This window comes from Lichenostomus cassidix, unplaced genomic scaffold (assembly GCF_008360975.1).
Source record: "Lichenostomus cassidix isolate B80296 unplaced genomic scaffold, HeHo_3.0 HiC_scaffold_46, whole genome shotgun sequence".
Classification (NCBI taxonomy): Eukaryota; Metazoa; Chordata; class Aves; order Passeriformes; family Meliphagidae; genus Lichenostomus; species Lichenostomus cassidix.
Genome location: NW_028147597.1, coordinates 3,759,949 through 3,783,025, shown reverse-complemented (window position 1 = coordinate 3,783,025; position 23,077 = coordinate 3,759,949). Strand labels below are relative to the sequence as shown.

General features: G+C 54.0%; 1 protein-coding gene across 1 annotated transcript; it reads right to left on the bottom strand.

Moving 5' to 3' along the window:
- Nucleotides 1-7,131: 7,131 nt before the first annotated feature.
- On the bottom strand, nucleotides 7,132-8,064 carry LOC146422008 (olfactory receptor 14A16-like). The gene has a single exon (XM_085046881.1). It carries the CDS (start codon nucleotides 8,062-8,064, stop codon nucleotides 7,132-7,134), a length of 933 nt encoding a protein of 310 aa, XP_084903007.1.
- Nucleotides 8,065-23,077: the final 15,013 nt, after the last annotated feature.

Genomic DNA, 23,077 nt, shown 5'->3' with positions numbered 1-23,077 from the left:
GTGCCAGTACCTTCAGGGGTGGTGGCTAAGGCCACCTCTGTCCAACCCCAGAGTTTGACCTTGGTCCTCCTGGTGGTGGGAGGGCAGAAGCTCATTCTGCACTCCCTCGGGATTTGGGATTGGGATGTGGAATCGGGATGTGGAGTCTGGGATGTCCCACCACCAGACTGGCTCCCATTGTGTCCCCAGGACACTCTGTGACACCACTGGTGGTACCAGTGGTGGCACTGTGACCTCAGTGGGACCTCTGTGATGTCATGGTGACACCACAGGGACAGAGGCTGGGATATGGGGATGGGGGAGGAGGGGGGATGGGGGATGGAATATGGAATGGGGACATGGAATGGGGGACATGGGGGCTGTGGGATGGGGGTTGTGGGGAGGGACATGGGGGGTGTGGGACAAATGAGATGGGACATGGAATTGAGGACAGGGGATGGGGGATATGGGGGATCTGGGATGGGGCTCATGGAATTGGGACAGGGGGGATATGGGGGGTGGGGGATGGAGGATGTGGGATGTGGAACAAGAGGGACACAGGGGAACAGACATGGAAGGGGGATGTGGGATGGGGGCATGGAATGGCAGACAAGGGGCATGTGGGAGATGGGACATGGAATGGGGACATGGGGGATGGAGATGGGACATGGAATGGGGACCACAGGACGGGGACAGGGAATGGGGAACATGAGAGATGTGGGGGACATGGAATGGGGGAATGGGATGAGGGACATGGGTGACTTGGGGGATGGGGGAGATGAAATGTTGGACATGGAGTGGGGCCTTGGGGGATGTGGGATGGGGGACAAGGGAGACATGGGGGACATGGGGAACATGGGAAAAATGGGATCCATGGAAAGTGGACACGTGTCATGGTTTGTCCCTGGCCAAATGCCAGGCACCCATGACATCTACTCACTCGCACTCCCCTGTCACAGCTGGGCAGAGGAGAGGAACAAAAGTTAATACACACAGGGCTCATGAGTTGAGATAAGGACTGGGAGATGCTCCAAGGACAGAACAGGCTCCTCTTAAAGTTACAAAGTGAAATTTATTGCTAACAGAGTCTAAGCACAGCCCCTGGAGATCCATGGGGATGCAGAGATCCACCTGCAGCTCCTGGAGATCCATGGGGATGCAGAGATCCACCTGCAGCCCATGGAGGAGGAGCCCAGGCCGGAGCAGGGGGATGCCTGGGAGGAGGCTGTGACCCCTGCAGAGAGGGGCTCTGCTGCCCAGCTGGAGCAGCCTGTCCTTGAAGGACTGACCCCGTAGGAGAGTGACCCACGCTGCAGCAGCTTTGGGGGACTGTTGCCCGTGGCATGGACTCACATTGCAGCAGTTCACAGGGAGCTGCTGCTGGTGAGATGAACTCACATTGGAGAAGTTCCTGGAGAACTCTCCCGTGGGAGGAACCCCACAGTGCAGCAGGGGAACAACTCCTCTCCCTGAGCAGTGGGAGAAATCTCAGATGATGAACTGACCAGAACTGACCATTCCTGTCTCCCTGCTCTGCTGGGGGAGGAGATAGAGCTGGGCAGGAGGGAGAGGTGGGGGGAAGGCACTTTTAAGGTTTTATTTTACTTTTCCTGCTCTGATTTTGTCAGCAATAATTCAGTTAATGTCTCTAATTTGAGTCTGTTTTTCCCATGACCATATTTGATTAGGGATCTCTCCCTGTCCTTATCTCAACTCATGAACCCCTCGTTCTATTTCCTCTCCCCTGTGCAGCTGCAGAGGGGAGTGAGAGAGAGGCTTTGATGGGTGCCTGGCATCCAGCCAGCATCAACACACTACACCCTGTATCTTGTACATGTCATGTATACCTGAAAAATGTTTTGAAGAGAAAAACACATTTATTTTTTAAGAAAAAAACATATTTATTATGGCTTTCAGCCTTTGTAAGGTAACCTGGGGTTGTTTTGTTTGGTTTTGTTACTTCAGGCTTCAGACCCATTAATTGCAGCCTAACTGAAGATGTGTTTCATGGCATAGAATAGAAGAATCTACCACAGAGAATGAAGTGTCATGGTTTAAAATTAATTCTCTTTGGTTTGTGACTTGTGGTCCTTATAAACCCACTGTCCAAGGGCTGGGTTTGCAAGTTGGAGTGTGAAGCACAGGAAGTTTCTCTGGATAATGCTGCACCCCCATCTCTCCAGATGCAGAAATGGGCCAGAATCCAGCATTTTGAGTATGATTTTGGGCTCCTGGCCTTGCCCCAAAGGAGAGACGGGATTTTGCCTGCAGTGTCTACCTGGAGCAGAGAGAACAGGTGGGAAGTGTTTGCAGAGCCCCTGGGAGGGAATATTGGGGTTCCTGTCAGCAGGATCCTTGTGCAGCTCAGGCTGGGTGGGCAGCAGTTCCATCTGCAGCTTCCATGTGCTGCTCCAGCTGCTGCTGCTGGGGACTCTGAGGGAAGAGGCCATGGGAGGGATGGAAATGTTGCATGGACAACACCATGTCAATCCTTGCAAAAAGCCTTTCCAGTTTTCCCTTGGATCTGAGATTCCAGGGCCCACAGCTGGGCTTCAGAGTTCTACTGATTTTTATTTTTCAGGTTTTTGAACAGAGCTCTGAATTGGGCATCTCTTGTCATTTTTGCTGCTCTTCTGACCTGAAAAAGGATCTGTGCTCCTGTGAGCCACATCCTGAAGGGTGGTTGGCAACCATGGAATCCTCTGGGAAAGCACTTGATTGACTTGAGTGCCCTGGCTGGAAAGCTCAGCCTGAGGAAAGAACTGTTCCAGCTGCCTCTGTGTGTGTCCAGTTCCTCACAGCTGAGTCCCTGAACAGACAGACTGGTTTTTAGGGGTTTATCTTCTCCTGCTGTTTGCTTGGAGGTGATTTTGGCACCCTTTAGAACAACATCTGACCAGCTCCTGCCCCCATCCTGTTTTATTCTCTCTTCTTTAGAGTTGACCTGCTGGGTTTGACATGGAAATTGGTGGTGTCTCATTCTTCCCTCCACCATCAACTGTAACTTATATTAAACAGTGAAAACTGCCTCATTTATCTGGGGGGAGGACATGAGTGGAGAAAGTGAACAGGGTTTGTTTGCATGGGCCTTGTGACAGTAAAGAAAAATGAGGTTTGTCATTTTGGTGTGATGCTGTGTATTGGGGTTTGTGGGATTATTTTGTGTTGTTGTTATTTTATTAGTATTACTTAATAGTATTATACTTCTAAATCTTACATTATTAATTGTGACTGGATGTCTGTCAGAGGCTAAAATAGTTCATGCCTCAAACATTGATATAAAGTTTTGCTCATTATAACAAAAACTGTATAAAGAAACTACAATCAAAGAAGCCTCCCTGGAGATACCTGACTAGGACTTTGGACTGGAAGTCAAACTGCTGAGATTAGATTAAGGGAAACCCTATTGTTCATTCATCTCAGGCTGAGGGAAAGGAATGCATCCACAAAGGCCAAACCCACCAGCTGCACTGAGAATCATCCCTGGCTGAGTTTGGGGTGTGGGAGAGCACAGCTTACAGAAGCCAGGTTTGCACAGACTTCCCCCCCAGGTGAGAAGGAGGGGAGAGAAGGTTTGGGGTGTGTGGTGTAACCTCTGGTCACCCATGAACACCCATCCATCCTCTGTCACACAAACTGCCCAGCTGTGGAACCCCCAACCCCACAGACCACATCCATGGGACTTTCACGTGAGAGGAGCTGAGGAGAAGTCACAATCCATCAAAGACCCCCAAATGCTAGGCCTTGCACCACAGGAGTGCAGGTGATGCAAGCAGAGTCTGCTGCTAGAGACTGTCCCCTCCCCTGGGGGGACATGCCTGGCCATTGCCCCTGGCCTGAGTGTATATTAACCCATGGCATTCTGTGCTTTCTGGGGGGACCATCATCAGCAAGAAGACCAGCTGGAGAGGATCAATGCAACATTGTTGGGATCCACGAATGGTGATATTTTCTTTATTCTGTCTCTCTCACCCTCTTTCTGTCCCCCCCCCACCTCTTTTCCTACTTTTCCTTTTCTCTCTTTTCCTCTCTCTCACTCATATTTACTATCAAATAAAAACCATGCTATTGACTGGCATATGGTCTTGTTTGCACCCTAATTTAGGCAGAGGTATTTCCAAAGAACCTTAATAACTGGATCTTAAAAGGGCCTCGTGAAGCTAAGAGAACCATAGTGACACTGCATGGCACCATAGAGCCAAGGGGCCATTGTGAGACTGTGAGGCTAAATGGAACCAAAGAGTTAATTCTGACACAGCCAGGCCTTACATAACCAAGGGGACATTGTTATACTGCAGGGACTCCTGGAACTTGGGGAACAGTTGTGACACTGTGGTGCCTCAGGGAACCAATGGGCCATTATGATCCTGTGGGGCCTCATGTACCTCAGAGGCCACTGTGACACAGCAAGGCGTTGTGAAACTAAGGGGACAGTTGTGACACCGAGGGGCCACATGGAATCAAGAAGACTGTTGTTACACAGCAGGATCTTGTGTAACCATGGGTCCATTGTAACACTGTGCAACCAAGGAGTCCATTGTGGTACTCTGGGGCCTCATGGAATCAAGAAGAGCATTGTGACACTGTGTGACCTTCTGGACAAAAGGAGTCAATGGTGACACTGTGGGACCTCATGTAAAGATGGGGCCATTGTGACATTTGAGGGCTCCATGGAACAGAGGGGCAAATGTTACTCTGTGGGGCCTCGTGGAACCATGGAGATCACTGTGACACTGCAGAACCTCATAAAACCAAAGGGTCTTTACTACACTGCTGGGAGTCATGGAAAGAAGGAAACAATTCTGAAACCATGGTGCCCCATGGGACCAATTGGCCATTTTGGCCCTATGGAACCAATGAGACCATTGCTGCACTGTGAGACCTCAGGGAACCAAGGGGCCTTTGTGACATTCTGGAGCCTCATGGAATCCTGGAGACCATTGTGACACTCTAGAGCCTCATGGAACCATGCTGACAGCAGGTTGGCTGCAAGTATGAATCTGCTGGAGGGCAGGAGGGCTCTGCAGAGGGACCTGGACAGGCTGGATCCAGGGGCCAAATCCAACAATGTCAGCTTTAACCAGACCAAGTGCCAGGTCCTGCACTTTAGCCACAACAACCCCTGCAGTGCTACAGGCTGGGGACAGAGTGGCTGGACAGTGGCCAGGCAGAAAAGGACCTGGGGGCACTGCTGGACAGCAGGCTGGACATGAGCCAGCAGTGTGCCCAGGTGGCCAAGGAGGCCAATGGCAGCTGGCCTGGGTCAGGAATGGTGTGGCCAGCAGGAGCAGGGCAGTGATTCTTCCCCTGTACTTGGCACTGGTGAGGCCTCACCTCGAGTGCTGTGTCCAGTTCTGGGCCCCCAGTTTAGGAAGGACATTGAGGGGCTGGAGTGTGTCCAGAGAAGGGCAACAAGGCTGGGGAAGGGTCTGGAACACAAGTGCTGTGAGGAGTGGCTGAGTTTGGAGCTGGGGTTGTTTATCCTGGAGAAGAGGAGGCTCAGGGCAGACAAGGTGCTGTTAGGTCACAGTTTGGACTTGATCTCAAAGGTCTTTTCCAACCTCCTTGATTCTGTGATTCTCTGAAAGCACCCTTGAAGCAGCTGCAGGATGAGCCCTGGGCCTCCTCTTGAGAAGGTCCAGCAGCCCATGGCCCTCAGCTTCTCCCCACAGGCCCCAAAGCCCATCCTGTCAGTCCTGCAGAGCCTCTCCAGCTCGTCCTCACTGCCCCACAACAGGGAGCCTCACAGCCACACACAGCAGTCCAGATGTGCCCCCCTGGGCTGTGCTGCCTCTGGCAAGGGAACAGCACGAGGCACTGCAGGACCCTGCAGACAATTCATGAAGCACTTGTAGGATGATCCTGCTCACCAAGGGATGTTCCCATGGTGCCAAGTCAGGAACTGAAATGGGGAGTGGGGCCAGAGAGGAAAGGGCAAGCAGGGATGGGCTGTTTTCAGGAAAGGGGACAGGGATGGGCAAGAGGAAGAAATGTGGAGCAGGAAAGAGGAAAGAAAGCAAAGGTGAAGCAGAAGAAATGCTCAGGGCTGTTTGGGGGTGACTGCCAGGCAGCCCTGGCTCTGAGAAACAATGTCTGCAGTGGGACAGGAAAGTCACAGCTCATGTGAATAAACTTTCTGGCTGACTTCAGAGGTCACAACAAAGCTGAGTGGTTTCCCTCCCATCCCCAGCCCTTGCTGGCCCCCAGGGCTGATGGTGTTTGTGCTCACTCAGGTTCATCTCCCCACACCAACCCCATGGGGTGCTCACGCCTGCTGTGTGCAATGCAAACAGGGCTCCTGAGCCAGTGCTGCCGTGTCTCTGCCTGGAAGGATCAAGCAGCTCTGGGAGCTGGGGGAGAGGCCAGGGCTGCCAAGGGGGGATGTTGTTGGCAGCTCCATGAGGACGCTCTGGGACGCTGCCCTGGGCTGTCCAGCGCAGTGGGGATGGATCAGCCCCTGCTCTGCTGCTCCTTCCCGGCTCCCCCAGGGACCTTGCAGAGCCCCAGCCATGCTGTTTGCCCCCAGCCTGCCCACGGCCACCCTGCAGCTGCTCACGGAGCTTTTCTCTGCTCAGCATTGGCCTGGGCGTGTTCTGGAGAGAGCCTGGGCAAGGAGCCTCGAGCCCCCAGGCCCTGCCCTGAGGCGTCAGCTGTGCCCCAGCAGTGCCCATGGCCTGTCCCTGCTGCAGCCCCGGCACTGCCACCCCCAGCACTGGCAGCGACCCCGAGAGCACTCAGGCCCTACAGCAACACGAGGGCCAGCAGGGCAGCGGGGCAGTGGCACGGGAGCAGCACTGGCAACACCAAGTGCTGCTGCTCCTTGGCACAGCTGCTGTGCCACCCCTGATCTGCCCCAGCTCTGCACACAGACATTGCTGCTGCAGCTCCACGGAAGGGAACAAAAGGGGATCTCTGGTGAAAACTTGGCTGGGAGATGCTCTAATTTTTTTAAAGCAGCAGAGAGCACAGCACCTCATTGACACAGACTCTGGGTCTCGGTGAAGGTGGAGAGAAACAAAATGAGAAATGGCACAATGACTTTTATTTGTGGATGTTAATAAACTAAAACAAAAAAAAACCCCGACAACCGACCAACAAGAACTATTAAAGAAGACTCCTGTAACAAGTGATTTTTGGAAAGTGGCAACCAGTTTAATGTTTCTGAAATCGTCCAGCCATCAGTCTCCACACAGCAGCCTTGAGCTCCTGGTTCCTCAGGCTGTAGATGAGAGGGTTCAGTACTGGAGGCACCACTGAGTACAGAACTGAAACCATGAGGTCCAGCATTGGGGAAGAGATGGAGGGAGGCTTCAGGTAGGCAAAAGTGCCCGAGCTGATAAACAGGGAGACCACAGCAAGGTGAGGGAGGCATGTGGAAAAGGCTTTGTGCCGTCCCTGCTCAGAGGGGATCCTCAGCACAGCCCTGAAGATCTGCACATAGGAGAAAACTATGAACAAAAAACATCCCAGAAATAGAAAAGCACTACACAGGAGAATCCCAAGTTCCCTGAGTTTGGAGTGTGAGCAGGAGAGCTTGAGGATCTGTGGGATTTCACAGAAGAACTGGCCCAGAGCATTGCCGTGGCACAGAGGCAGGGAAAATGTATTGGCTGTTAGCAGCAGAGCATTGAGAAAGCCACTGGCCCAGGCAGCTGCTGCCATGTGGGCACAAGCTCTGCTGCCCAGGAGGGTCCCATAGTGCAGGGGTTTGCAGATGGACACGTAGCGGTCATAACTCATGATGGTGAGGAGGGAAAACTCTGTTCCAAGAAAGAAGACAAGCAGTAATACCTGTGCAGCACATCCTGCATAGGAGATGTCCCTGGTGTCCCAGAGGGAGTTGTGCATGGCTTTGGGGACAGTGGTGCAGATGGAGCCCAGGTCAGTGAGGGCCAGGTTGAGCAGGAAGAAGAACATGGGGGTGTGCAGGCGGTGGTTCCAGGCTATGGCGCTGATGATGAGGCTGTTGGCCAGGAGGGCAGCCAGGGAGATGCCCAGGAAGAGGCAGAAGTGCAGGAGCTGCAGCTGCCGTGTGTCTGCGAATGGCAGGAGGAGGAAGTGGCTGATGGAGCTGCTGTTAGACATTTCTTCACTCTGGGCATCAGGCACTGTCGAAAGAAGACATTGACAAGTTGGATAAAGTTCCTTGAGTCAATCCTATGCTATTATTTTACAAATACACTCAAAATTAATACTTTTTCTTTGGGGAACTTCCACTTAATTTTTTTATCTTTGAGCTTGCATTTGTACTGCTGAGTTAGTGCCCCTTTCTTAGAAGTGGCAGAAATCCTCATCTCCAGCAGTGTTCTCAGCCTGAACACTGGGGAGCCCAGAGGGAAAACACAGCTCCCTGTGCCCAATGCAGTCAGACCTGCAGGTCCCCACACAGGTGCCCTTTGCTCATTACACCTCCCTGCATTTCAGGGTGATTGTACTTAAAATGTGCTTGAAAAATAAAGCGGATTTTTGAAGCCTCCAGTTTCAAAATGTCTTTCTCTAAACTCTTGTCTCTTTCCCTGAGCAGCTGGACAGGGAGGGATACGAAGGGTGGCTCTGGCTCTCTGCTGCCTGGAGCTGTGCCTATTGGGAGCTGTTTCTCTGTGTCCAAGGCTTGTCCCTGCCAGTGCACCCACAGCCCAGCCCAGCCCTGGGGCTCAGCTCTGCCCAGCAGAGCCCTCCCAGCACAGGGCACTGCCCAGGGGCATCTCCCTGGCAGCAGCTCCTGAAAGGCAGGGCAGACAAACAGAGCTGCTGCAAGCCAAGGTGCTGCTGGTGCTGTCTGTAGGTATAGGAGGGTGAGGAGGCACTTTCTGAGGTAGATCTGAGGCAGATCTGCTGATCCCCAGTGGGACGGTGCAGGAGTCTCAGTGACAGATCCAAACCTGACAGCACCTTTCCCTTTGCTTTAGGAGAAAGCTGAGAGCAGCCCTGGCAATGCAGCAGAATCTCCACAGTATGCGGGAACTGCCCTGGTTGGAGTCACTCCTTGCAGCTACAGCTTCTCTCCATAGTCCATGGGGAGCTCCAGGCAGGCTGAGAGCTGCCCCTGGCAGGTGGCAGATCCCCTGCCCTGGCAAAGAGCCCTTAGGGCTGCAGGAGCTGCTCTGCAGGACAGCCCTGGGCACCCCTGGCTGCACCCCCACCTTCCCAGCCTGCAGCCATCCCTGGCAGCAGGAGCTGTCCTGCCCTGTCCCTCTGACGGTGCCCAGGGCAGCCCCGCTCTGCAGCACATCCTCCCCCAAACCAGAAACGGCAGCAGAGCCATCCTTACAGTCATATCAGTGCTGTCATGTGTCAGCTTTAGGAGATCCCTGCAGCCAGAGACTTACTGTGTCAGAAGCTGTGAAGATTTCTCCATGAATAAGCTCAGAATTGTCCTTCCAGTTGCTTTAAGCCTCTGTCTGCTTCACTCCTCTCAGGTACCTGCAGGCAGCACCCTCAGCCCTGCTGGGCTGGGAGAGAAACTGCTCCTCAGCAGAGCTGCCTTTTTGAGGCTTTTCTTGGTTGCCAGGAGCTCCCTCTGTGCCAGGAGCCCAGCCCAGCTCAGCAGCACAGCAACAGCACAAGGACTTTAATGAGCCTCTTGTGGATTTGGTGTTGTTTCCATGAGACTCAGTCCCTGAGAGAGTGTCTTCAAAAAACTTCTCAAGAACTCAAAGTCAGATTCAAACTTCCAAGTATCTCAAAGTTTCAATGTGTCCCACTAAGGGACACAACTGAGAAAGAGTCCCCAGGTTCCAGTCAGAGAACACTGGAGGCAGTGATGACAGCTGGGGACAAACAAGCCAAAGGTGTCTCTGATGCTGAGCAAACCTGGATGTGTTTCAGGAATGCAAAGGGCCAAGGCCTGAGCCCCAGCCCCTGGCAAGGCAGATCCTGTCCCTCCCTCAGTGCTCAGGGCTCTTCCCGGGGCACTGGCATGTGGGGATGTGCAATGCCAAGGGCAGGAGCATGGGGCAGCCCCTGCCAGGCTGCTGGGCAGGGACAAGGAGGCAATGAGGCCCTAGGGCTGCAAGGGTCACTTGTGTCCTCCTCATGGCCTCAGGGCCAGGGACAGCAGCCATGGCCAAAGTGCTGCACAAGTTGGCTCTGTCAGGGCCTTGCAGCTCCTGCACATCCCTCTGCCCTCTCCAGCCCAGGCTGTCCTACGCTGTCCATGCCCTGCGCCTCTGTCCCTGCAGGCTGTCGTCATCCCCCGGCTGCCCCACCTCGCTGTGCCTTCCTTTGCTGACAGCTCTGCGTCCTGCCTGCCTCTGCCTTGGCACACAGAGCCTTGGGCTTGATACCAGAAGGGTTAATTCAATTTTTACTGTGCCTGTGAATTTAAGCAGGGAAACAAAGCATGCCAGGTCTGCTTTCCCATCGAGGATGGTTGGAAGAGAAAAAGAAAACATCTGGCTCAAGGGTGCAGTGGCAGAAAAAATAAGGACTGAATCTGGGGTCTTGGGGCGGGTTTTATGGTAATGGGTAAATTGCAATACACATGAAGCCACTGTAGATAAACAACACACTTGTAGAATCATGAGTCCGTGTAAGGTTAGGAGTTATTCCCTCTTGGACCTCAGGCCTGAATAAATGATGCCCTCTTTAACACCAAATTAGTGTTGAAGAGTCTTCTTTGTATATTTCAGAGATTTGGTGGCAGCAGGGCCACACAGAACCAAGGAGTCCACTGTGACACTACAGGGCATCATGGAACCAAGGGTCCATTGTGACACAGCAGGTACGCATGAAACCACAGACGCCATTTTTACACTTTGAGGCCTTGCAGAACCGAAGAACCGTAGTGACACAGTGGGGCTAAATGGAACCAATGGAAACTATTGTGACACTGCAGGGTCTCGTGGAATCATGGAGACTATTATGACACTGCAGGCCTCATTGAACAAAAGGACCATTGTGACACTTTGCAGACCCCTGGAACCAAGGAATCCATTGTGACACTACCAGACCTCATGGAAGCAAGGAACCATTGTGACACTATGGGGCCATGTTGGGCCAAGGGGCAATTGTGGCACTGTGTGGCACAATGGAAAACAAGGAGACCACTGTGACACTCTGGGGCCTCATAGAACCAATGGGGCCATTTTGACACTGCAGAGCCTCATGGAACCAAGGAGAGCATTGTGACACTGCACAGCTTCACAGAATCAAGGAACCACTGTGTCACTGTGGAGGCCAATGGAACCAAGTGGTGCATTGTGGCACTGTTGGGTCCCATGGAACCAAGGAGCCATTGTGACAGTGTAGGGTGTCATGGAACTAAGGGGCCACTGTGACACTGTGGGAGTTGATGGAAACAAGGAATCCATTGTGACTTGTAGGGACCCCATGGAACCAATGATCCACTGGGATAATGTGGAGCCAAGCAGTCCATTGTAATACTGTAGAGCCTCATGGAATCAAGGAAATCATTGTGGCACTACGGAGCCCCATGGAGCCAAAAGGCCATTGTGACACTCATGGAACAATGGAATCCACTGTGACACTGTGGGGCCTTATGGAATGAAGGTGACCATTGTGACACTGCAGAGTGCCATGGAACCAATAGAATCAATTTTAACACTTCAGGGCCTTGTGGAAGCAAGGGGATCATTGTGACTCTGTGAGGCCTTGTAGAGCCAAGGGCCAGTGTGGCACTGCAGGGCTTCATGGAACCAAGGGGCCATTTTGACACTGTGGAACCAAGGAGACCATTGGGACACTGTGGGGCTTGACTGAACTGAGGAGAATATTGTGACACAGCAAGACCTTATGGAAACAAGGATCCATTGTGACAGCTGGGGTCTCATGTCACCAGGAGTCCAGCTGTGACACTGCGAAGCCAAGGAGGTCATTGTGACACTACAGGCCCCATGGAACCAAGGTGACCATTGTGACGCTAGGGGCATCATGGAACCAAGGGGCCATTGGGACACTGGTACCAAAAAATCAGTAAAAATAACAGAAACTCCTTAACACCAATGTAGCATTTGGAAGCAGCATTCTTGATTCGGCCAGATGCACAAGGAGATATATCCTCTGAAATACCATGCATGCTGAGTGCAGGAAAGTTCCTGTTGACAGACTGTATTTTATATACATATTCATTGATTGTCCCAGAAAAAACATACATGTGATAATAATTTCTCCAAAATCATTAACATCTTTTCCCTCCCATTTACACACGCATTTTTCTGCCCTTGGGGGTCACTTTGGGGGTCCCTGGTGGTTGGTGACCCCAAAGTCACACCTGACTGCCTGGTGAACTGGTAAAAATTGCCACAACTAGAGCTGGTCGCTTTCTAGTTCTCCTTCTTCCACAATGGGCATTGTGCAGATCCATGGGCCAGTGGTTTCTGAAGAATAAGCAATGTGTGAGCTCCCCAGGTGCAGATGGTTTTTCATCTGATAACATCTTCCTCATTACAGGAGGTGAAACTATAATATATTTTCTGTTTGTAACCCACCATCCCTCTTGATTCATAGTGGCTTTTATTGCATTTGCTAAACAGTGACTTTTGCAGGGTCCCACTCACCACCTACTCGATTTGGGGAGTCCCACTCCATCTTACCCTCCCTTCTCCCCATTCCCATCTACCCCATTCCCATCCTCTGATCACCCCGTAGCTCCTCATCCTGCAGCCTGGGGTGCTCCCAGCACCACCAGTGCCACCAGTACAGCCCAGCTATCCCCACTCGCCCCATCCCCAGTGCTGGGCAGTGCCCACAGCCCCAAAGCAGCCTTGCTGTGCCCTGGTTGTCCCCAAAGCAGCCTTGCTGTGCCCTGGGTGTCCCCAAAGCAGCCTTGCTGTGCCCTGGGTGTCCCCAAAGCAGCCTCACCCCAAGCGGCACTGGCAGCAGCAGTCCGCAGCAGTGTGGAGCTCGGGGGACATCAGCCGTGCCGGGCAGGGCCGAGCCCCACGGGAATTCCCTTGGAGCTTTCCTGAGCACAGAGGCCTGAGAGACCTTCCCAGGACAGACTCAGGCCAAGGAACCCTTGAGTCCCTCAGCCCCACATCGGTGTCTGCTGGAATTCAATCCCCCTCCCCATCCCACACCAGCCCTGCATTTCCCTCCTCCAGCCTTGGTCTCCAGCACAGCCAAGGAGGCTCTTTTGGCTCTGCACTTTTCCTGCAGCCACCAAGGCCAGCTGAGCTCTGCCTTTCCCACACTCAGCCCTGCCCAGCACAGGCAATGCCCAGCAATTCCTTGTCTGCTCCCGGCCTTGCTGGCACCCCCGGCAGCAGCTCCGTGGCCCCTTTGTGCCCCGCTGCCCCAGCCATGGTGCCACAGCCCCTTGTGCAGCCCAGCCCAGGCCAGGAGCACTCCGGGTGGGAACAACCCCTGTGCCGTGGTGCCCACAGCAGCCCCTGGGGCTCTGTGCCCCCATGGCCTCCCTGCTGGGCAGCCTCTCCAAGCTCCTGCACAGCCCGTGGCACCTGTGGGCCTTCCCAGCCAGCCCTGCCCCAGGCTCTGCCGGGCTCGGGGCCAGCAGAGAGGCCGAGCAGGGCTGGCCATTGCCGGGAACAGGCCCTGAGCCCCGCAGCAGGATGGAGCTGGGGCACAGCCAAACTCACCCGCAAACCTGGGCTGAGCAGCCAGGGCTGGCAACGGCTGGGGACAGAGGCTGGGCTGACAAATGTCCTGGGCCCCCTCCCTGCGCTGTCCGTGCCACCAAGGGCACAGAGCAGCCTCCTCTCTCGGCCACTTGCCTGTTTTCCATCCCTTCCCCAGGCCCTGGCTCTGCCCCACAAGCCCTGGGCTCAGTCCTGCCCCTGCACGCTCACACAGGCTGAGATGGACACTGATGGTTTCTCTGGCAGCTTCTCTCAGCCCAGCCCAGCTCCCTCCAAGCTCTGCCAGCTGCCCTGAGCTCTCTGCAGCACCAAGGGCCTCTCCCCAGCACAGCCCAGCCGCCTCTGGCCCCACAGCCCTGCTCAGGCCAGGCTGCTCTGGGCAGTGGCCCCACGGCCTCAGCCCCTCTGAAGGGCACAGCAGCAGCTGGAGCTGCCAGAGGACTCAGCCCCAGCCGTGGGGGAACGGGCTTGGCCAAAGGAAAGGAGGCTCCCTCTTGATGCCTGATGATTTTTGCCTTTTATTTTTCATATACCCTTTTATACATTTTTATACCTCTTATATACCTTCTGTATCCTCTATCCCCTTAACCTACATACTTGTAATTTTTGTAGTCTGATATTCTTCCTTAGATTTAAGGTTCTGCAAGGCAGAAAGCCTAAATATTTATAGTAAAAGGCCAGAGAGCCCTATGCTATCAAAAACTCTCTAGGACATATTTTGTAAACGGGGCTCTAGCCTCACACTGGTGGGTTTCTTTGGAATAGGGGGATATTACTTCTTTTGTTAATTTTCCTGTTGGGGAATTCTAGGCTGATATGCTAATTTGAAAAGTCTATAAAAATTTTATACACATTATATGGTGTGTGCATCTCAGCAGGTTCCACCTTGGAAGATCTGTGCACCTAGGTTCCTATTAAAATACCGAGGTAAAACCATTTCATCCCTTTAATCATGTCGCCTTCATAATTCTAAGACCAACTGAAAGGCAGCACTGTGTGCCCTGCTCTCCTGTCCAGGAGATGCTGAGAGCTCTGCAGCCCCTCCTGCCATCCCATCTGCCCAGATCAGCACAACAGCCCTGGCCTTGTGGCCATCAGGAGCTGTTCCTGCTCCAGGCCCAGGGCTCACCCAAAGCTGGGGCAGACAGAAAGCTGTGCCCATTGCTGTTCATTCCTGCTCTGATGAGGATGCATCCTCAGCAACTTGGAGGCTCCCTGAGGAATTTTACTACTCCAGAGGTTTCTTCTGTCTTCAGCTCGTCAGTTCAGGCTCCTTATCATTTCAAAACATCCTAAGAGGACAATCCTCTGGGAATCATTTATGTCTTCAATTGTTTTGTGGTTAATTAGACCAACTCCAGAAGTGTATTCAAAAGAAATACACTATATATAAAAACAATGAAGACAGACTCTTGGTCCTGTTTAGTTTTCTTTTCGTGTTCATACATTGTTATCAGCAATCTCCATCTGATATTGATCCCTAGCATCCCCTAATGCAGTCTGAATAGATATGAACATCAAGACCCTTTATAGCTGACAATCAGACTCTGTCCCTAACCCCCTCCCCACCATTTCCCTCATCCAAGCCCTGGGACTTAGAGCAGCCTTGTGCAAATCTCAGCTTCCTCCACTCCAGGCTGCACCTGCAGCTTTCAGCTCCTTGGCACAAACTCTCAGCTGCTTTCCTTGGAGAAGGAGCTGCCTGAGACACAGAGGGATGTTCACTTATTGTCAGCAAACAGTAGCAAGGGAATGCAGAGCTCCATAAAAGAGAGAAGTCCAGCCCAAGGAGTGCTGGGCAATGGAGTCACATCCAGGGGTGTCCCCAGGGCTCAGGATTGGGGCCACTTCAGTTAAATCTCTTTATTGCTGATCTGGATGAGGGCACCGAGGGCACCCTCAGTCAGTTGCCAGGTGACCCCAAGCTGGGTGGGAGTGTGGCTGTGCTGGAGGGCAGGAAGCTCTGCAGAGGGATCTGGACAGGCTGCAGCCATGGGCCCAGGACAATTGGATGAGGTTCAGCAAGGCCAAGGGCAGCATCCTGCCCTGGGGTCACAACCACACCAAATCCCTGGCCGTGCCCTGGCCCTGATCCCCACAGCCTGTCCTGTTTGCTTCATGCCTCCATTGCCAGGGACTTTGTGGGACAAGGGAGCTCTGCTCTGGGGATGGAGGGAGGTGCAAGTGCAACCACTGGAGTGGGAACCACAATTGATCAGGTTTGTGTCCTTTGGGGTCAGGAACTGGTGAGACTCAGAGGCACAGAAAGATTTCTCTTCATGGCCAATAGACAAAAGTTGAACAGGATACAATTTAATAACCATCACAGCTCTTCCCTCAGCTCTGTGTGATATCCCAGTAGCATCCGATGAGTCTACCATCCACAAGGGATTTCTGTAGAAAAGCAATTTTTAACAAAGTTGATGCTGTGATAGATATAAACACAATTAAGGTGTTGTATCAATATATGCTACTTGGACTGCAGGTAAAATAGCTCAAACAACGCCCTATTTGCAAGGCTGTCAGTGGTGGATGGAGAAGGGAGGTCAGGCTGCCTTTTGTGTTGAGGAAATGCTGAAACCAGCCTGACTCATTCTGTCTCCTCCTTCCTGGCTGAACATCCCTCTTTCCCCTCCCACCCATTGTCTTTTGTCTCCCACCAGCACCCTGGTGAAGAGCCTGGCTCTGTGTTCTCCATCACCTCCTCGCTGGCACTGCCAGGCTGGGATGAGGAGCCCCTCAGCCTTCCCTTCTCTGGCTGGACAAGCCCAGCTCCCTCAGCCTCTCCTCACAGCCAAAGGGCTCCAGCCCCACCTTGGAGGCTCTTCACTGACCCTGCTGCAGCTGCCAGACATCTTTCCTGCCCTGGGGAACACAAAGCAGGCCACAGTGACCTGGAGAATCCACGTCCTTGATGTCCTTCCTGGTCACACAGCCCCAGCCCCTTGTCCCCGTGTTTGGCTCTGGGGTTGATTTGTGGAACATCCTTTTGGGAGGCCGCAGCTCTGGGGGAAAAAAGGACCTGGGGGGACAGAGGACTCCACTCAGCAGGGGCAGCATGGGGGACTTCCCTGGGGGTGACTGTGAGAGGGGGCTGGGATGAAATGACCTCTACAGTGACCCTACACAGCTCCCTGTGATGTCACACAGGGTGGCTCTGTGATGTCACAAAGCCACCCTGTGATGCCACACAGCCACCTCAATGTCACAGTCTACCCTGGGATGTCACAGTCACCTGTATGGTGTTGTAGATGCTCGACAACCTCAGATAACACACTCTGTGATGTCATGTCCTCTCTGTGACCTCACATGACCCATTCTGTGATGTCACACCCTCCCTTTCTGACATCACAGCTGCTCTGTGGCTCTATGACACAGACCCAGTGGTGCTGCTATGACACAGCCCCCTCTGGGACATCACAGCTGGTGTGTGAACTCACAGCCCTCTCTGGAATGTCCCCCAGTGTCACCTTTGGGGCAGGATGGACAGGTGGCCTCCAGGCACATTTGGCCCCCTCTGCCTGCAGCCCTCAGTACCCAGAGGTGCTCAGCAGCTCCTGCAGGCTGCAGAACCTCCATGTCACCCCTGACAGCCACAAGTGTCTGTCCTTGTCCTGGCAGATCTGGCACCGCTTGGAATCCTGGCTGGAGTGAAACTGTGGAGTGACCGCAGGGCTCAGCAGGGCAGGGACCCCCCGGGAGCCCCCAAACCCCTCCTGCCCCGTGGGTGCCCACAGCAGCCCCAGGGCTGTGCCTGTCCCCATGGCACTGTCCCCATGGCACTGTCCCATGGTACTGTCCCATGGCACTGTCCCCGTGGGTGCCAGGGCTGTGTTTCCTTAATGGGGACAAGGCCCTGTGAAGTTCGAGCCACTCCAAACCCCAGGGGGTGCCGTGGGGGTCTCACCTGGACACAGACACTCAGCAGGGAACTGTCCAAGGCCTGGGGGCTGTGGCACAGCAGGGACAGTCTCGGGACACCCCCAGCCACCTCCAGCTCGGTCACAGCGAACCTGGCACTGCCAAGGGCAGGGATGGCCCTGGTCACCCTCAGGGACACAATGGGCACCCCCTTTGCCCACCCCCTTTGCCCACCCCTCACCACAGTGTCCCCAAGCCTCGCAGGTCCCGTGGTGCCCAGGGGGTGGGATGGGGACCTGCCCCTCCCGGTGTGATTCTGTCAACTCCCTTCCCCTGTCACCTCCGGCTCGGGGCTGCTCAGGCGTCCTGGCACCCCCTAATGGCCCCGTGGCACTGGTTTGCCACGTCCCCCAGGAGCCGGGAGAGGTCACCTCCCTGCAGAAGGAGCACTGGGCATCCTCCCTCAGCCGGGAGTGGCCATGGAGGAGAGTCACAAAGGAACGAGCCTCCCGCAGCGTGGGGAACTCCCCGTCCTGTGCCAGGCGTGGGGACAGCCCCATGTCTCCCCGAGTCCCCCGGGGTCCCCAAACCCCCTCAGCTCACCAGCACCGAGCTGTCTGCCGTGGGGAGGGTGAGGAGCTGGTTCTTCTCTGGGCTGCCCTCCAGGCTGACCACCTTCTCAGTGCTGATGGCAGCGATGTCATGGAAGTCACACAAGTGCTGGCGCTTCTGTGGGGACACGGCCAGGGTGACACCACCATCACCCATGTCCCCACACCATGGGACCCCAATACAGGCACCACCAGCATCTTGGAGCCACTGGGGTGCGGGAGGCAGAGGTTGCTGATGGGGTATAACGAGGGAGATGTCAGGCTGTCCCCATGGATTTCAGGCTGTCCCCATGGGTGTCACACTGTCCTCATGGGTGTCAGGGTGTCCAATGGCTGCCAGGCTGTTCCCAGTGATGCCAGCCTGTCCCATGGGTGCCACACTGTCCCCCCGGCCCCAGCTCACCTGACGTGGCTGTCAGGGGCTCTGCTGCTCCTCCTTGGCAATGGGCAGCATGTCCAGCACTGCCAGGCTCAGCCCCACAGCCACACAGCCCCAAATGAAATCCCTGTGGGACTGGGCAGGGCACAAGGCTTGGGGGTTTCTCCCATCTCCTGCTGTGCCAGGACACCTGAGGCACCCCAAGACCCCCTGCCATGTGCTCATATCATCCTCATGTCCCAGTGCCCATGTGAGTCACATCCTGCCCTGGGCTCTGGTTTCCTGCTGCTTCCCTGGCTCTGTCCCTGAGGCATGTCCCCCCCAGGGGACACAGTGACCCCATCTGGGCATGCTGGGGTGCCCTGTGCCCACTGTGGGATGGCCACAAGCAGCTCCAGGTGAGCCAGGTAAGAGAATCCACATCCCCCAGGCACTGGTGGGTGCTGGAGGACCTCGTGCCCAAAGCAAGGACCCTGAGCCATTGTTGGGATTCAGAGCTCACAGCCAGGACCCCCTGTTGAGAACAAGCACAGAACCCCAAGCCCAGAACCAGGACCCCCAGGGAACAGATGCTGCAGAGGGTGTTGGATCAAATTCCTGTGACCCCAGAATATTGGGATTAGTGCAGCTGTAGCTCTGCCCAAGAGAGCTCTTCATCCACTTTCTCTCTTTTCCTCCCTCTGGCCATGCAGGGAGCTCATGACTTCAGTGTGTGACTCGTGTGTGCAAAGAGCAAATCTGGACAGAATTGGGGCAGGGAGGGTTTGGGAGCATCTTGGGATCTGTGCTGGGCACAGAACGTGTTTTCCATTGGTCTGAGACTGTCTGCTGTGGAAAGTGGATTTAATATCCAGCAGATTTTTTGTTTCTCAAATGGAGCTGTGCCTTCCTTTGGTTCAGTTTGCTGACAATAAATGAACATCCCTCTGTGTCTCAGGCAGCTCCTTCTCCAAGGAAAGCAGCTGGGAGTTTGTGCCAAGGAGCTGGAAGCTGCAGGTGCAGCCTGGAGTGGAGGAAGCTGAGATTTGCACAAAGCTGCTTTGAGTCCCAGGGTTTGAGGGAGGGAAATGATGGGGAGGGGGTTAGGGACAGAGTCTAGTTGATAGTCAGGCATAAAGGGTCTTAATTTTCATATCCATTCAGACTGAATTATTAGGTCCTCTGGATCAATATCAATTGGAAATTGTGGATACCAACCTATAAACAGGAAAAGAAATCTGAAAAGGACAAATCAATTTGCTCTGCATTGTCTTTAAATGTGGTTATCTCACTTGGAATACACCTCTGAAATCTCTATAATTAACCACAAAAGAATTGAAGACTTAATTAAATAATTTCCAGAGCCTTGTCTTGTTAGTGTGTTTTGAAATGTTAATGAGCCTTTCTCACTGAATTCCTGACGTGAAGAGCTGAAGACCGAACAAGCCTCTGGAGTAGTAAAATTCCTCAGGGAGCCTCCAAGTTGCTGAGGATGCATCCTCATCAGAGCAGGAATGAACAGCAATGGGCACAGCTTTCTGGCTGCCCCAGCTTTGGGATGAGCCCTGGGCCTGGAGCAGGAACAGCTCCTGATGGCCACAAGGCCAGGGCTGTTGTGCTGATCTGGGCAGATGGGATGGCAGGAGGGGCTGCAGAGCTCTCAGCATCTCCTGGACAGGAGAGCAGGGCACACAGTGCTGCCTTTCAGTTGGTCTTAGAATTATGAGGGCGACATGATTAAAGGGATGAAATGGTTTTACCATGGTGTTTTAATAAAATCCTAGGTGCACAGCTCTTCCAAGGTGGAACCTGCTGAGATGCACACACCGTATAATGTGGATAAAATTTTTGCAGACTTTGCAAATAGGAATGTCTGTCTAAAATCCCCCAATAAGAAATGTAATAAAAGAAGTAAGGTCCCTCTAATCTAAAGACCTGCCCACCCCCCCCCAAATGAGGCTAGGGCCCTGTTTACAAAATATGTTCTAGAGAATTTTTGATAGCATAGGCCTCTCTGGCCTTTTACTGTTTGTGTTTGATCTTTCTGCCTTGCAGAACCTTAAATCTAAGGAAGAACATCAGACTACAAAAATTACAAGTGTGTCAGTAAAGGGGATAGAGGTATATAAAGGTATATGAAAGGCATAAAAATATATAAAAGGGAATATAAAAAATAAAAGGTAAAAATCATCAGGCATCAAGAGGGGGCCTCCTTTTCCTTTGGCCAAGCCCGTTCCCCCATGGCTGGGGCTGAGTCCTCTGGCAGCTCCAGCTGCTGCTGTGCCCTTCAGAGGGGCTGAGGCCGTGGGGCCACTGCCCAGAGCAGCCTGGCCTGAGCAGGGCTGTGGGGCCAGAGGTGGCTCGGCTGTGCTGGGGAGAGGCCCTTGGTGCTGCAGAGAGCTCAGGGCAGCTGGCAGAGCTTGGAGGGAGCTGGGCTGGGCTGAGAGAAGCTGCCAGAGAAACCATCAGTATCCATCTCAGCCTGTGTGAGCGTGCAGGGGCAGGACTGAGCCCAGGGCTTGTGGGGCAGAGCCAGGGCCTGGGGAAGGCATGGAAAACAGGCAAGTGGCCGAGAGAGGAGGCTGCTCTGTGCCCTTGGTGGCACGGACAGAGCAGGGAGGGGGCCCAGGACATTTGTCAGCCCCAGCCTATGTCCCGAGCCGTTGCCAGCCCTGGCTGCTCAGCCCAGGTTGGCGGGTGAGTCTGGCTGTGCCCCAGCTCCATCCTGCTGCGGGGCTCCGGGCCTGTTCCCAGCAATGGCCAGCCCTGCCCGGCCTCTCTGCTGGCCCCGAGCCTGGCAGAGCCTGGGGCAGGGCTGGCTGGGAAGGCCCACAGGTGCCACGGGCTGTGCAGGAGCTTGGAGAGGCTGCCCAGCAGGAAGGCCATGGGGGCACAGAGCCCCAGGGGCTTCTTTGGGCACCACGGCACAGGGGCTGTTCCCACCCGGAATGCTCCTGGCCTGGGCTGGGCTGCACAGGGGGCTGTGGCACCATGGCTGGGGCAGCGGGGCACAAAGGGGCCACGGAGCTGCTGCCGGAGGTGACAGCAAGGCCAGCAGCAGACAGGGAATTGCTGGGCATTGCCTGTGCTGGGCAGGGCTGAGTGTGGGAAAGGCAGAGCTCAGCTGGCCTTGGTGGCTGCAGGAAAAGTGCAGAGCCAAAAGAGCCTCCATGGCTGTGCTGGAGACCAAGGCTGGAGGAGGGAAATGCAGAGCTGCTGTGGGATGGGGAGGGGGATTGAGTTCCAGCAGACACCGATGTGGGGCTGAGGGACTCAAGGGCTCCTTGGCCTGAGTCTGTCCTGGAAAGGTCTCTCAGGTCTCTGTGCTCAGGAAAGCTCCAAGGGAATTCCCGCGGGGCTCGGCCCTGCCCGGCACGGCTGATGTCCCCCGAGCTCCACACTGCTCTGGACTGGTGCTGCCAGTGGCGCCCGGGGTGAGGCTGCTTTGGGGACACCCAGGGCACAGCAAGGCTGCTTTGGGGACACCCAGGGCACAGCAAGGCTGCTTTGGGGCTGTGGGCACTGCCCGGCGCTGGGGATGGGGTGAGTGGGGATAGCTGGGCTGTACTGGTGGCACTGGTGGTGCTGGGAGCACCCCAGGCTGCAGGATGAGGAGCTACGGGGCGAGCAGAGGATGGGAATGGGGGAGATGGGAATGGGGAGATGGGGGGGTAAGATGGAGTGGGACCCCCCAAATCGAGTAGGAGGTGAGTGGGACCCTGCAAAAATCACTGTTTAGCAAATACATTAAAAGGCACTATGAATCAAGAGGGATGGTGGGTTACAAACAGAAAATATATTATAGTTTCACCTTCTGTAACAAGGAAGATGTTACCAGATGAAAAATCATCAGCACCTGGGGAGCTCACACATTGCTTGTTCTTCAGAAACCACTGGCCCATGGATCTGCACAATGTCCATAGTGCAAGAAGAACTGGAAAGTGACCAGCTCCAGTTGTGGCAATTTTTACCAGTTCACCAGGCAGTCGGTGTGACTTTGGGGTCACCAACCACCAGGGACCACCAAAGTGACCCCCAAGGGCAGAAAAATGCATTGGTAAATGGGAGGGAAAATATGTTAATGATTTTGGGGATATTATTATCCTATGTATGTTTTTTCTGGGACAATCAATGAATATGTATCTAAAATACAGTTTGTAAACAGGAACTTTCCTGCACTCAGCATGCATGGTATGTCAGAGGAGATATCCCCTTGTGCATCTGGCCAAATCAAGAATGCTGCTTCCAAATGCTACATTGGTGTTAAGGAGTTTCTGTTATTTTTAACTGATTTTTTGGTACCAGTGTCACAATGGCCCCTTGGTTCCATGATGCCCCTAGGGTCACAATGGTCACCTTGGTTCCATGGGCCCTGTAGTGTCACAATGACCTCCTTGGCTTCGCAGTGTCACAGCTGGACTCCTGGTGACATGAGACCCCAGCTGTCACAATGGATCCTTGTTTCCATAAGGTCTTGCTGTGTCACAATATTCTCCTCAGTTCAGTCTGGCCCCACAGTGTCCCAATGGTCTCCTTGGTTCCACAGTGTCAAAATGGCCCCTTGGTTCCATGAAGCCCTGCAGTGCCACACTGGCCCTTGGCTATTCAAGGCCTCAGAGTGTCACAATGATCCCCTTGCTTCCACAAGGCCCTGAAGTGTCACAATTGTTTCTGTTGGTTCCATGGCACTCTGCAGTGTCACAATGGTC